The sequence below is a fragment of the Phoca vitulina genome, unplaced genomic scaffold (assembly GCF_004348235.1).
Source record: "Phoca vitulina isolate PV1807 unplaced genomic scaffold, GSC_HSeal_1.0 scaffold16, whole genome shotgun sequence".
NCBI classification, from domain to species: Eukaryota; Metazoa; Chordata; class Mammalia; order Carnivora; family Phocidae; genus Phoca; species Phoca vitulina.
In genome coordinates, this window is record NW_022589719.1 from 25,532,809 (window position 1) to 25,549,364 (window position 16,556).

Here is a 16,556-nt window from a genome sequence, read left to right on the forward strand (position 1 = left end):
ATATTTATATCCATTTTAAACATGAGAAAATTGAAGCTCAGAGAAGCTGTACAGCTTTTTAGAGTATTTAGCAGAGCCATAATTTGTACTTCAGTCTGCCTAATTCTAAAGTCTTTTATTTAAACAACTAGTAGTTTTATTTTACTATTTGTTTTACATCTCAGTAGACAATTGCAATCACAATTGCACAGCAGATAAAATATACCCTAAGGCCATAAGCAATGTATAGAAATAATACCTGTACACCTCACCACATACTCATGTACACAAAACCCCATAAAAGACAGCAGATGTGATATCCATATGCAAAAAATATAATTCCATGGAGATAAAAATAAATCCCTTTTTATGGTAACCACAAATGAGATAGTGTTGTAATCTAACTCAGCCTTTTTATAGACAAAAAATAAAGATAATGAATACATACATAGTGCAATCCTTAAGTCATCCTAGTTTTCTTGCTTTAGGACTTTAGGCTGAACTTTAGATTCTTGAGGGATAATGTCCCAGATCAGTAATTAAAACTTAATTACTTATTCTGAGGGATTCCCTGGTTAAGGCATTTGTTGGTTGCTCTCCTTCTCCCTGCCCTGCATATGAACCTGTACCATGGTGAAAGGGACCCTTCCAAGTGACCGGGATGTCCTCATCCTTCACAACTGCCTAATACTGGTAATCATGAACATGAGTGCATTCATCACAAGAGCAAAACCTAAAGTGCAGGGTTCAGAGACCAAACACAGTGTCATTTCCTGGAATCTACTGGAACTTAGAGATGATAATGTTGCTAGTATACTCTCAACTATCCACATAGCAAATTTGAACCCTACATTCCCCTCTCCCTGATTGTAGCAAACTCTGGAACCATCTACTATCACATAGCAACAAAACACAAACTTTATAAGGATACAGTAGGGCCACCCTGGGGACTTCCTAGATGTGACCTCAAACATACCACTTCACTTTCATGAACCTCAGCTTATTCATCTTTAAAATGGACATAAAAATATCTAGACCACTACACTGTTCCCTTGTTATGGAACTAAAGAGAGGAAATGAAGAAAAAGAGGAATAAAACAAAGAAGGAAGAGAGAAAGGGAGAGAAGTAAAAAGTTAACATTAATTAAGTCCTTCCAATGTACAAAGAGCCAGCTAAGTCAAATCACACCTCCACATAATGATCACTTAATCTGGTAATTCTCAAATCCTGAATGGTTGTAGTTTGTTTGGTTTTAATATTAATGCCCAGACTTATCCTGAATCAATTAAATCATAATCCTTGATGATAGGACTCAGGTAGGTGTATTTTTAAAAGCTCTCCGGCTGAGCCCTTAAAGCCTGATTTCCCAATATTTTTACTGGAAAAAAAAAGATACACTTGTGGATCTACACAAAACAAAGCCCAGGGCGCCTGGGTGGCTCAGTTGGTTAAGCCACTGCCTTCGGCTCAGGTCATGATCCTGGAGTCCTGGGATCGAGTCCCGCATCGGGCTCCCTGCTCGGCAGGGAGTCTGCTTCTCCCTCTGACCCTCCCCCCTCTCATGTGCTCTCTCTCATTCTCTCTCAAATAAATAAATAAAATCTTAAAAAAAAAAAAAAAAAAACAAAGCCCAAAATATTCAACTTCTTAGGGAGTTCCATATTTTTACTTCCACTTTTTTCCCTATTGTATTCCAACTTTTAAGACCTGTTGGGTGAAAGCAATCTAAAAAGTACTACACCTAAGACTCTTTTGAATGTCCAATTCTACTTTGCCTTGATAAAGCTGGAGACTCCCAGGTTATATCCCTATCAGGTGTCATCCCCTCAGAGTGCATTGACTCTGGAATTGCAATTGAAGCTACTCAGTACTCGAAGAAAAAACAACACATGGAATATATCTGTTACCCTATATTTTCTCATTTGAGCCTCACAACTCTAGGAAACAGAAGATGCCACTAGACCGAAATCCAGAAGGAGCAATCACTTTCCTAGATTTCCATAATTCATAAGTGATACAAAAACATTCAGTTTTCTCACATTAATACATATATTGTCTAGGGCCATGGTCAGCACAAAGACCTATTAAAATTTCTGGAGGCCCTACTACCCAGCAATTGCACTACTAGGAATTTATCCCACAGATACAAATGTAATGATCCAAAGGAGCATATGCACCCCAATATTTATAGCAGCAATGTCCACAATAGCCAAAATATGGAAAGAGCCGAGATGTCCATTGACAGATGAATAGATAAAGAAGATATGGAATATTACTTAGCCATCAGAAAGGATGAATACTTATCATTTACATAGATGTGGATGGAACTGGAGGGTATTATGCTGAGCAAAATAAGTCAATCAGAGGCGGACAATTATCATAATGGTTTCACTCATATGTGGAATATAAGAAACAGGGCAGAGGACCATAGGGGAAGGGAGGGAAAACTGAATAGGAAGTAATCAGAGAGGGCGAAAAACCATGAGAGACTCTTAACTGTTGGAAACAAACTTAGGGTTGCTGGAGGGGAGGTGGGTGAGAGGATGGGGTAATTGGGTGATGGGCATTAAGGAAGGCACATGATGTGATGAGCACTGGGTGTTATATGCAACTGGTGAATTATTGAACTCTACATCTGAAACTAATGATGTACTATAAGTTGGCTAATTGAACTTAAATTAAAAAATAAAAATTAAAAAATTCTGGAGGTTTTTTGAACCAATATGGGACCCTACTGATGATGTGATGACATAATCATCCTATAGAAAATCATACCAAATCACATAGAAATCATATAGAAATCATATAAAATCATATAGAAAACAATCATATAGAAATCAAATAGAATCATATAGAAATCATATAGAAAATAATCATATAGAAAACCTGAAAGACTCCATCAAAACCTTGTTAAAACTAATAAAAAATTTTCAGTAAAGCTCCAGGATAAAAAATCAATATACAAAAATCAGTTGCATCTCTATACACTAACAGTTAGCTATCTGAAAGGGAAATTGAGAAAACAATCCCATTTACCATAGCATCAAAAATAAGATACTTAGGAATAAATTTAACCAAGGAGGTGAAAGATCTGTACATTAAAAACTAAAAGATATTGATGAAAGAACTAAAATCTAACCAAGTCAAAATCAAAAAGACTATTAATGAGGTGCAATCAAAAATGGAGGCTCTAACTGCTAGGATAAATGAGGCAGAAGAGGGAATTAGTGAAATAAAAGACCAAATGATGGAAAATAAAGAAGCTGAGAAAAAGAGAGATAAACAACTACTGGATCACGAGGGCAGAATTTGAGAGCTAAGCAATACCATAAGACGAAACAACATTAGAATAATTGGGATCTCAGAAGAAGAAGAAAGAGAGAGAGGGGCAGAAGGTATAGTGGAGCAAATTATACCAGAGAATTTCCCTAATTTGGGGAAGGAAACAGGCATCAAAATCCAGGAGGCACAGAGAACCCCTCTCAAAATCAATAAAAATAGGTCAACACCCCGACATCCAATAGTAAAACTTACGAGTCTCAGAGACAAAGAGGAAATCCTGAAAGCAGCTCAGGAGAAGAGATCTGTAACCTACAATGGTAGAAACATTAGATTGGCAACAGACCTATCCACAGAGACCTGGCAGGCCAGAAAGGACTGGCATTGGAGCGTTGGTGGTATAGTGGTTAGCATAGCTGCCTTCCAGAAAGGACTGGCATGATATATTCAGAGCACTAAATGAGAAAAATAAGCAGCCAAGAATACTATATCCAGCTAGACTGTCATTGAAAATAGAAGGAGAGATAAAAATCTTCCAGGACAAACAAAAACTAAAGGAATTTGCAAACACGAAACCAGCCCTACAAGAAATATTGAAAGGGGTACTCTAAGCAAAGAGACAGCCTAAAAGCAACATAGACCAGAAAGGAACACAGACAATACACAGTAACAGTCACCTTACAGGCAATACAATGGCACTAAATTCCTATCTTTCAATAGTTACCCTGAATGTAAATGGGCTAAATGCCCCAATCAAAAGACATAGGCTATCAGATTGGATAAAAAACAAGACCCATCGGTATGCTGTCTACAAGAGACTCATTTTAGACCCAAAGACATCCCCAGATTGAAAGTGAGGGGGTGGAAAACACTTTACCAGGCCAATGGACACCAAAAGAAAGCTGGGGTGGCAATCCTTATATCAGACAAATTAGATTTTAAACCAAAGACAATAATAAGAGATAAGGAAGGACACAATATCCTACTTAAAGGGTCTATCTAACAAGAAGATCTAACAATTGTAAATATCTATGCCCCTAACATGGGAGCAGCCAATAATATAAGCCAATTAATAACAAAAGCAAAGAAACACATCAACAACAATACAATAATAGTGGGAGACTTTAACACCCCCCTCACTGAAATGGACAGATCATCTAAGCAAAAGATCAACAAGGAAATAAAGGCTTTAAATGACACACTGGACCAAATGGACTTCACAGATATACTCAGAACATTCCATCCCAAAGCAACGGAATACACATTCTTCTCTAGTGCCCATGGAACATTCTCCAGAATAGATCACAGCCTAGGTCACAAATCAGGTCTCAACTGGTACCAAAAGATTGGGATCATTCCCTGCATATTTTCAGACGACAATGCTTTGAAACTAGAACTCAGTCACAAGAGGAAAGTCAGAAAGAACTCAAATACATGGAGGCTAAAGAGCATCCTCCTAAAGAATGAATGGGTCAACCAGGAAATTAAAGAAGAATTTAAAAAATTCATGGAAACCAATGAAAGTGAAAGCACAACTGTTCAAAATCTTTGGGATGCAGCAAAGGCAGTCCTAAGAGGAAAGTATATAGCAATACAAGCCTTTCTCAAGAAACAAGAAAGGTCTCAAATACACAACCTAACCCTACACCTAAAGGAGGTGGAGAAAGAAGAGCAAATAAAGCCTAAACCAGCAGGAGAAGAGAAATAATAAAGATCAGAGCAGAAATCAATGAAATAGAAACCAAAAGAACAGTAGAACAGATCAACGAAACTAGAAGCTGGTTCTTTGAAAGAATTAATAAGAGTGATAAACCCCTGGCCAGACTTATCAAAAAGAAAAGAGAAATGACCCAAATCAACAAAATCATGAATGAAAGAGGAGAGATCAAAACCAACACCAAAGAAATACAAACAATTATAAGAACATATTATGAGCAACTCTATGCCAGCAAATTAGATAACCTGGAAGAAATGGATGCAATCCTAGAGATGTATCAACTACCAAAACTGAACCAGGAAGAAATAGAAAACCTGAGCAGACCTATACCGCTAAGGAAATTGAAGCAGTAATCAAAAGTCTCCCAACAAACAAAAGCCCAGGGCCAGATGGCTTCCCAGGGGAATTCTACCAAACATTTAAAGAAGAATTGATACCTATTCTTCTGAAACTGTTCCAAAAAATAGAAATGGAAGGAAAACTTCCAAACTCGTTTTATGAGGCCACCATTACCTTGATCCCCAAACCAGACAAAGACCCCATCAAAAAGGAGAATTACAGACAAATATCCTTGATGAACATGGATGCAAAAATTCTCACCAAAATACTAGCCAATACAATCAACAGTACATTAAAAGGTTTATTCACCACAACCAACTGGGATTTATCCCTGTCCTGCAAGGTTTGTTCAACATCCACAAATCAATCAATGTGATACAATACATTAATAAAAGAAAGAACAAGAACCGTAAGATCCTCTCAATAGATGCAGAAAAAGCATTTGACAAAGTACAGCATCCTTTCTTGATCAAAACTCTTCAGAGTATAGGCATAGAGGGTACATACCTCAATATCATAAAAGCCATCTATGAAAAACCTACAGCAAATATCATTCTCAATGGGGAAAAACTGAGAGCTTTCCCCCTAAGGTCAGGAATGCGGCAGGGATGTCCACTATCACCACTGCTATTCAACATAGTATTAGAAGTCCTAGCCACAGCAATCAAACAACAAAAAGAAATAAAAGGCATCCAAATCGGCAAAGAAGAAGTCAAACTCTCACTGTTTGCAGATGATATGATACTTTATGTGGAAAACCCAAAAGACTCCACCCCAAAACTGCTAGAACTCATACAGGAATTCAGTCAAGTGGCAGGATAGAAAATCAATGCACAGAAATCAGTGGCATTCCTATACACCAACAACAAGACAGAAGAAAGAGAAATTAAGGAGTCGATCCCATTTACAATTGCACCCAAAACCATAAGATACCTACGAATAAATCTAACCAAAGAGGCAAAAGATCTATACTTAGAAAACTATAAAATACTCATGAAAGAAATTGAGGAAGACACAAAGAAATGGAAAAACGTTCCATGCTCATGGATTGGAAGAACAAATATTGTGAAAATGTGAATGCTACCTAGAGCAATCTACACATTCAATGCAATCCCCATCAAAATACCATCCACTTTTTTCAAAGAAATGGAACAAATCATCCTAAAATTTGTATGGAACCAGAAAAGACCCCGAATAGCCAGAGGAATGTTGAAAAAGAAAAGCAAAGCTGGCGGCATCACAATTCCAGACTTCCAGTTCTATTACAAAGCTGTCATCATCAAGACAGTATGGTACTGGCACAAAAACAGACACATAGATCAATGGAACAGAATAGAGAGCCCAGAAATGGACCCTCAACTCTATGGTCAACAATAAATTGTAAATTTTCAACAAAGCAGGAAAGAATGTCCAATGGAAAAAAGACAGTCTCTTCAACAAATGGTGTCAGGAAACTTGGACAGCCACATGCAGAAGAATGAAACTGGACCATTTCCTTACACCACACACAAAAATTGACTCAAAATGGTTGAAAGACCTAAATGTGAGACAGGAGTCCATCAAAATCCTAGAGGAGAGCACAGGCAGCAACCTCTTCAACCTCAGCCGCAGCAAATTCTTCCTAGAGACATTGCCAAAGGCAAAGGAAGCAAGGGCAAAAATGAACTATTGGGACTTCATCAAGATAAAAAGCTTTTGCACAGCAAAAGAAACAGTCAACAAAACCAAAAGACAACCGACAGAATAGGAGAAGATATTTGCAAATGGCATATCAGATAAAGGGCTAGTATCCAAAATCTATAAAGAACTTATCCAACTCAACACCCAAAGAACAAATGATCCAATCAAGAAATGGGCAGAAGACATGAACAGACATTTTTCCAAAGAAGACATCCAAATGGCCAACAGACACATGAAAAAGTGCTCAACATCGCTCGGCATCAGGGAAATCCAAATCACAATCTCAATGAGTTACCACCTCACACCAGTCAGAATGGCTAAAATTAACAAGTCAGGAAACGACAGATGTTGGTGGGGATGCGGAGAAAGGGGAACCCTGCTACACTGTTGGTGGGAATGCAAGCTGGTGCAGCCACTCTGGAAAACAGTATGGAGGTTCCTCAAAAAGTTGAAAATAGAGATACCATACGATCCAGCAATTGCACTACTAGGTTTTATCCCAAAGATACAAATGTAGGGATCCAAAGGGGTACGTGCACCCCGATGTTTATAGCAGCAATGTCCACAATAGCCAAACTGTGGAAAGAGCCAAGATGTCCATCTACAGATGAATGGATAAAGAAGAGGTGGTATATATATACAATGGAATATTATGCGGCCATCAAAAGGAATGAAATCTTGCCATTTGCAACGACGTGGATGGAACTGGAGGGTGTTATGCTGAGTGAAATAAGTCAATCAGAGAAAGACATGTATCATATGACCTCACTGATATGAGTAATCTAGTAAATACTAGATAGATATGTAGGTGTGGGGACAGATGATACACAATGGGAGAACTGGTTTTGAATCTTGGCTCTATAAGCCTCAAATTTTATGACCTTGAACAATATATGAACAATTATTTCTCTATCTCAAATAGTTCATCTGTAAAATGGGGATAATAATCACATTTACTTTGCAAGATTATCGTGAAGAGTAAAATGAGATGACTCTTTTAAAGCACACAGCAGAGTGCCTGGGACAGTGTAAGTATTCATTATTCAGTATATATTATTATGGTAATAATGGAGAAACTAGACAGGTCACTTTTAGGGACAATAGCCAAGATGACATCTTCTTTGTCATTTTAAAACTGGGCAACAAGGTGAAGAAATATGAGCCTGAATATATTTGTTGCAAAATCTATCTGTATAAGCACTCATGGTAAGGAAGTCCTCTTCTAAAAATTTATGATCACAGCTGAACAGATACTCAAAAATTTTGTCTCTCTGAAGTATGCATGGTACAGGGGCAAGACTGTGAATTTTATAATCGGGCTGCCTTGAGTTTAAATCCTGACTGCATTTACTTCTGAGTTTGCCTTGGGAAAGTTAATTAAGTGCTCTCGATCTGTTTTCTTGTCTGTGATTAAAATTGCAATACCTACTCCATAGAGTTGTTTGACAATCAATTACAGTTTCCAAGAAGGTGTTTTGCAAAGAGTAGTTTCTCAAAATATCACAATAATTATTAGTACTTTAAAAATCATTCTCTCTTTTTTTGCATTGAGCAAGAAGAATCTCCTAAATAAAATTAATACACTTTTTGGTTAATTGCCTTTTAGGCACTTTCAAAACTATGAACCCCTGGGGTGCTTAAGGAATCAAATACACTGGGGATCCTGAGCAAGTATAAGATATTTGGATCCGCAGTGTGGTCCTTTGCTGGCTGTGACTGTAAGTTTCAGGCAAGTGTCTTGGTCCTGAGCTAGGTGAGTAGACCATTTCTGTGCTCATAATCAGGGTTGGCTGTACATGTGAAACACAGGACTCTACCAGATGATTTGGGTACTACTTAGAAGCATTTATCTGACCCCACATGTACAAGGTCCTTACTGGTGACAACATCTGAATCTGTTAGCATTATCCTATTGGTTTTGAGTTAAGGTGTTAGAACCAAAAAGAGACAGGCCCATGTATGGAGTCTACAAGCAACTGTTAACCCAATATCAAATATAAAAGGACATGGGGCGCCTGGGTGGCTCAGTTGGTTAAGCGACTGCCTTCGGCTCAGGTCATGATCCTGGAGTCCCTGGATCGAGTCCCGCATCGGGCTCCCTGCTTGGCGGAGAGTCTGCTTCTCCCTCTGACCCTAACCCCTCTCATATGCTCTCTCTCATTCTCTCTCTCTCAAATAAATAAATAAAATCTTTAAAAAAAAAAATATGAAAGGACATGGCTTAGTGGTTACATATCAGGTCTCTGGAGTTAGACAACACCACTTATTAATTGTATACTTACTAGCTACTTATTAACACTGAATTTGGTCATCTGTAAAATTATTGCTATTAATATTTCAACATATCTATGATAGATGTTGTAGGAAAGAATAAAATAAAAGGGGCGCCTGGGTGGCTCAGTCATTAAGCATCTTGTCTTCGGCTCTGGTCATGATCCCAGGGTCTTGGGATCGAGCCCCACACTGGGCTCCCTGCTCAGTGGGAAGCCTGCTTCTCCCTCTCCAACTCCCGCTGCTTGTGTCCCTCTCTCGCTGTGTCTCTCTTTCAAATAAATAAATAAAATCTTAAAAAAAAGAAAGAATAAAATAACAACACTAACAACAGTGCTTAAATCAGAGGAAAATATTCAAAATTGTACACTACTATTTTTATAAATAATCAAATTCTGGGATAATTATGACAATCAGAGAACAATCAAGCTAGAAGATATTAAGTTGAAGATTGAGTCCAGGGGTTTTCAGTGTTTCCCACAGGAAACCCCTCATAGTTCTCAGGATCTATGTTTTCAAAGATTTCACCCTGTTGCACAATTCTTGTCAGTTTGTATTAAGTGGCTCATTTAAAACAAACAGCCCACAAAATCTCATAAAAACCTACACATTAAGATGAGATAAACATTGAACTGGTCTATGTTTTCCATCAAAAGCAGATGGGAAAGGGTATTTGTTGAGAAACAAAATTCAATCCAGTATAATGGAAGATCTAATGGCTTCATCAGGTGATTCGTGAATCAGCAGCAACCCATCTGGCAAGCAGAGGGACTGGGAGCTGTATGGAATGGAACATTTGTGTAGGAAGGAGAGTGGAACAAGATATTAGCAAAGAAAAGAAAGGATTATTTCAGGCCAGAACATCTTTTGGGGGGTAAGGGGAAAACAGGGTTTTTATCATGCAGATGAACTCACTAGTGCTGATCAGGACATTTCACATTGACTATTATAAGGTTACATTCCTGGGATATGTAAAAACTATGATTAAGTCTTGGTTTGTTGTCCCAGAGATCAAAGCACTCTTTTTGGGACATGTACTTTCATTTCTTCTCTCTCTCTCTCTTTTTTTAAACAACATTCTAGTGAAGAGAAAAGAAAATAAATTAATGGGATGTACATAATATTAGATAATGAGCAGTGCTAGGGTGAATGATAAAGCAGAAAAGGGGTACAAGAAATGTCAGGGAAGTAGATTGCAATATGGTGATCAGGAACACCTGAAAAGGGGTAAGATGTGGCAATTGAGACTTGGAAAGTGTGAGAGAGTTCACTATAAAGATACTTGAGGAAGAGCATCCTGGCTCTTCCTCAAGGGAGAAGCAACTCCAAAGGCTCAGAGCATCCCCTGTTTATTCTAAGAATTGAAAGGAGGGTGGCATGGCTGGAGTAGACAATAGGAGTCAGAAGCAGAGAGGCACTAAGCTTGTCCATCTTTGTGAGGACTTCGGCTTTACTCTGAATAAGTTGAGAAGTCACTGGAGTGTTTGAAGTTGAGAAATCACTGGAGTGTTTGAAGCATGATCTAACTGGTCTTTTAACAGGATCACTCTGCCTATCTTGTTCAGAGACCCAGCTGGGCTAAGGATAGAAGGAGGGAGGAAGCTGGGAGACCCTTAGAAGCTCTGTGATAACACCCATGGGAAATCACAGTGGTTTTAGTCTAGGGCAGAACCACCGAAGCTGGGAAACACTGGTCAGGATCTGGATATATTGTGAGGGTAGAATCAAGATGTTGCTGATTAGTCAGTTACAATGTCAAAGTCAGAGAGGAGTCAAGAAGAGTCAGTGATTTCCCCTAACCTGGGATAATGCCATTTACTGCAGTGGAGAAGTCTGAGAGAAAAGCAGTCTGAGGAAGGATTGTTGGAACTCAGTTTTTCTTGAAATGCCCAGTAGATCTCCTGTAAAAGATGTTAAGTAGGGATTTGAACTAGTGAGTCTGGAATCGAGGGAAGAAAAATGATCAGGACTTAAAAAATAAAAATGAAAAATAAATTCCAGTTTATATAATTGTTTTTATTTAGCATATTTTCTATTTATTCAGCACAATGATGCAAGCTGAAATCTCATTTTCTCTCATCTTAGGTGAGCCATGGAGAGAAGCAATCATACGGTGACTAAGTTCATCCTGGTGGGCTTCATGACAGACCCGGTGATGCAGCTTGTCCTGTTCGTGGTATTTCTTAGCGTGTACTCTCTGACTCTGGTAGCAAATACCACCCTCATAATATTGATCTGTAATGACTCCCAGCTGCACACACCTATGTATTTCTTCATTGGGAATCTGCTTTCTGGATCTCTGGTATTCCTCTGTCTACACCCCAAAGATACTCATGACCTGCATCTCTGAAGACAAAAGCATCTCCTTTGCTGGCTGTGTATGTCAGTTCTTCTTCTCAGCTGGGCTGGCATACAGAGAGTGTTACCTGTAGCCACCATGGCTTATGACCGCTACGCAGCCATTTCCAACCCCCTGCTTTATGGTCAAGCCATGTCAAGGAGATTGTGCATCTGTTTGGTTATATATTCCTATACTGGAGGTTTTGTCAATGCAATAATGCTCACCAGCAACACATTCACATTGGATTTTTGTGGTGACAGTGTTATCGACGACTTTTTCTGTGATGTCCCACCACTGGTGAAGTTGGCATGTGATGTGAAAGAGAATTACCAGGCTGTGCTGTATTTCCTCCTGGGCTCCAACGTCATCACCCCCATGGTGCTCATCCTCGCCTCCTACCTATTCATCATCGCTGCCATCTTGAGGATCCACTGCACCCCGGGCCGCCGCAAGGACTTCTCCACCTGCTCCTCCCACCTGGTCTCAGTCACCTTGTACTATGGCTCCATTCTCTACATCTACTCTTGCCCAAGTTCCAGCTATTCCCTTGAAAGGGATAAAATGGTATCAACATTTTATATTGTGCTGTTCCCCATGTTGAACTCCATGATCTACAGTCTGAGGAATAAGGATGTGAAAGAAACCCTGAAAAAACTTGTCTGGTTAACACAATCGGAAGTCTGAATTGACATACATTTCTCAAATCAGTGCTCAGGAAGAATGGACTGCTTCAGAGGAAGCTTGGGAAACTGGCTTTTTTAAACACACCTTTTTTTCTAGTTAAAGAAATCCAGTGAAAAAAGTTTTGTTTATATTAGTTTGATTTGCTTTAGTGATCAGACTATAATCTATATTACAAAATATTGGTTCAATTTAATATTAACATAGTTTTAAAAAGCAGGATTAGGGTTTAACGCAAAATAGAAGTGTATTTTTATTGCTTCTAAGATCCCAAAAGATTAAATTTTACTTTGCTATCTCCCCTAAGATTGACCTATTTTTTTTCCATACATACTGAGCTTTATGGGAATGTAAAGAAATTTTGGAGGCTTGTGTAATACACCCCAAATCCTTCTCATCCAATACTTGCAGAACTTCTGTAATAGAAGAATAAAAAAAAAATCTTGGGGCGCCTGGGTGGCTCAATCACTTAAGCATCTGACTCTTGGTTTTGACTCAGGTCATGATCTCAGGGTCATGGGATCAAGCCCCAAGGTGGGAATCTGTGCTCAGCAGGGAGTCTGCTTGAGATTCTCTCCCTCTCCCTCTGGCCGTCTCCCTGCTATTTCTCTCTCTCTCTCCTTCTTCCTCTCTCTCTCTCCCTGTTAAATAAAATAAAAATCTTTATAAAAAAAGAATTTAAAAATGTTAAGAACTGAGAAATGAGCTCAGTACTATCCCATTGTAAGAGTAAGGAGGAGAGGAGAGCAGTTCCATGAGAAAAAATAACATATATCAGAGCCCTCACATGAGAGAGAGTCTGGTGAGCTCAAAGAGTTGAGAGGCATCAAGTAAAGACAGGGTGCAGAGAGGAACCAGTAGGTGAGCCGCAAGAGTGATCAGCTCACAAAGCCTATTGGAAGCCATATTAAGGATTTTGGTCTTTACACCAACACAAATGATCTCGGGGAAAATAGAGCAGAGTTTGAGCAAAACAAGAGGATGTGGATTGCTGGTGGGAAGAGGGCATGGGATTTGAAATAGAGTGATGAGACCGGGCCTTTTTCAGAAAATGACATTTGAACGGGATTTGCAGGAGATGAGGTATAAGCCCAGACTCTGCTCTATTTTCCCCAAAATGTACTGTCATCTTCTAACTCCTGAATATGGTTTATTGTCCATTTTTCCCATCAGCATGCAATGACACAGGTCAGTACGATTTCTGTTTTGTTTACTGCTGTACCCAGCACATATAGAACTGTTCCCAGCAACTAATTGGCACTTAATAAATATTTCTAGAATGAATAAATGGGTAATTATCTTTATATCTTGAAGTTGTTTTCCCCCAAAGTATTGTCTACTTCTAACCTAGTACAAACTACTTAGGACAAATTTTTTATCTATCACCCAGCCACCCCATCCCTCCCACCCCTGCTCCACTCCAGCAACCCTCAGTTTGTTTCCTGAGATTAAGAGTCTCATGGTTTGTCTCCCTCTCTGGTTTCATCTTGTTTCATTTTTACCTCCCTCCCCCTATGATCCTCTGTCTTGTTTCCCAAATTACTCACATCAGTGAGATCATATGATAATTGTCTTTCTCTGATTGACTTATTTCGCTTAGCATAATACCCTCAAGTTCCATCCATGTCATTGCAACTGGCAAGATTTCATTTTTTGATGGCTGCATAATATTCCATTATATATATATAATGGAATATATCCATTCATCTGTTGATGGACATCTAGGCTCTTTCCATGGTTTGGCTATTTACATTTTACATCTTTCTTGAGGAGGTGAGGCACTAAAATTTCAGAAATTGCAGTTTTTCTGGTGCTGTGAAAGGTGCTCCTTAGAGGGAGACCTTTCTAAGAGGTAGCTTTCTCACAGAAAAGATCTAATTTTTAAAAAATGGGTAAAAAGAGAACAGAGTAGAGGTAAAGGCTTAAGCTAGTGCCATTATTTCCCTGAGTGCTCAAAACTATTTCCTTCTCTTTATTGGCTTCATCAGACAGTACGAAAAGCACTGACTCTCTTTTTAAAAAATTCTCCTTTACTGTTTTATCACAAGTTTCTAAAATTCCATAAGAACATAGTTATCTCCGTGGATCACTAGATCAAAAACTAATGATGTATTGTATGATGACTAACATAACATAATAAAAGGAAATAGTGGGGCGCCTGGGTGGCTCAGTCGTTAAGCGTCTGCCTTCGGCTCAGGTCATGATCCCAGGGTTCTGGGATCGAGCCCCGCATCGGGCTCCCTGCTCAGCGGGGAGTCTGCTTCTCCTTCTCCCACTCCCCCTGCTTGTGTTCCCTCTCTCGCTGTCTTTCTCTCTGTCAAATAAATAAATAAAATCTTTAAAAATAAATAAATAAATAAATAAAAGGAAATAGTCATGAGTTAATCATAAAATGTCTAATACTCCCTCCCAGTGTGAGAGCTATTGGAGCTTTTCCTTCTTCCTTCACTTCCTTCCTCCTCTCCTGCCTGCCTTCTTTCTTTCCTTCCTTTTTCAGGAAGCGGTGTCATGGTACCCAACAAGGAATAATTGCTCTGGATACTCAGAGAACCAGGTTATTGACAGAGTTGTGCCTTTAACTCCGTGACGTTGAGCAGATCAGTTCCTCACTCAACAAAAGAAAGGGCTCAGCCTAGCGCGTGTGTAAGGCAGTTCTCACTTCTAACATTTCTGTGACTCAAAAAAACTATATGTGAGTTTGAAGCCTGAGCCATCAGTAGTTAACTCTTCAGAGAAACCATTACAGCAAAATGCTAACCTACATTCTTCTTGCCGGTGTGAGACCGAGGCTTCGAGACCTGACATTGTCACTGATCTCCTCTCTAACAAGTTGCCTTGGGCATCATTAGGATTGATTGGGTGCTCAGAGATCCGCAATTACCAAACTCGAAAGAATTTATTTCACTCCTAAACAAGTTTCAGAGGAACTAATTAATCAAGGCAATTTTAAATATGAAAACTTCCTGCGTGAAAATTGCTGTTCAACCCTGAAAGTCGGCTCCCAGGGCCTGGCACAGGGAGGCAAACAAGGAGGGCTGAGCCTGGGGATGGGCAATGTCTTTGTAAATGATCAGAGCAGGGGGGCCACTTTCCAGCATGATCATTCCCTTGATTGCAATCCTGTCTCCTTGCAATTTTACCCCTGCCCTACAAAACAAAACAAAAATTTACTCCAATTTCAGCAATATCTGGCAAACCCAGGAGATTAATTATAAAAATCAGGTTAACCTGGTGATGGGTATTAAGGAGGGCACGTATTGAATGGAGCACTGGGTGTCATACGCAAACAATGAATCATGGAACACTACATCAAAAACTAATGATGTAGGGCGCCTGGGTGGCCAGTCGTTAAGCGTCTGCCTTCGGCTCAGGTCATGATCCCAGGGTCCTGGGATCGAGTCCCACATCGGGCTCCCTGCTCGGCAGGAAGCCTGCTTCTCCCTCTCCCACTCCCCCTGCTTGTGTTCCCTCTCTCGCTGTCTCTCTCTCTGTCAAATAAATAAATAAAATCTTAAAAAAAAAAAACTAATGATGTAATGAATGGTGACTAACATAACATAATAAAATAAAATTTAAAAATAAATAAATAAATAAAATTTAAAAAAACAGAAGCTGTAGTTGGAAAGGCTGTAATTCATATCTTGGCTGTGTCAAAGAACACGTGTCTTGTACACGGACACCTCTAGGTTGGAACACTGTCTCTTGATCTTGAACAAGTTAAATTTAAAACTCCTGTTTTAGTCCCTTCCAATGTAACAGCAGGTTAAATAGCAGTGCCTGAAGTGGAAAATTAAGAGCTCAGCAGATATTAAGTGTTCTCATTGTGTGGCCATCACTCTTGCCACCCTGGCCATTGTCCTAGCTCCTACCAGTCCCTAACCTCCAGTCTCCTGGAGTGATAAGTGTTGGCTTCTTGAGATAGAAAGAATAATGCCCCAACTCCCCACTTTGTTTAGGGGATCTGACTCCATCTCATCTTCTATGCATTTCCCCTACCCCTTTCCTTCACAGTTCCTATGATCTCAGCTAAATCAGATCTCTTCCCTGTCACATCACTGAGCCCTTCCTTGTGCCTTTCTCACCACCTGGTATCCTCACCATGGCTAGACCTCCAATCCCTACCTTTATTGTCAATCTCAAGGATCACATCCTCCGTGAAATCATTCACTGCCTTAATCCAATATGAAGCTTCCTTCTTTCTTTTCTTCCTATATCTCTTCCTTCCTTCTTTCCTTTGAGCCTCCATTAAGCCATGAACTTGCTTCTTA

General features: G+C 39.4%; 1 protein-coding gene across 1 annotated transcript; it reads left to right on the top strand.

Annotated features, from left to right (window-relative positions):
* Positions 1-11,358: 11,358 nt before the first annotated feature.
* LOC116638159 (olfactory receptor 1013) lies at positions 11,359-12,291 on the top strand. Its single transcript, XM_032413878.1, is given in 3 exon segments — positions 11,359-11,552; positions 11,554-11,693; positions 11,696-12,291. Coding segments are annotated over 3 exon segments (930 nt in total).
* Positions 12,292-16,556: the final 4,265 nt, after the last annotated feature.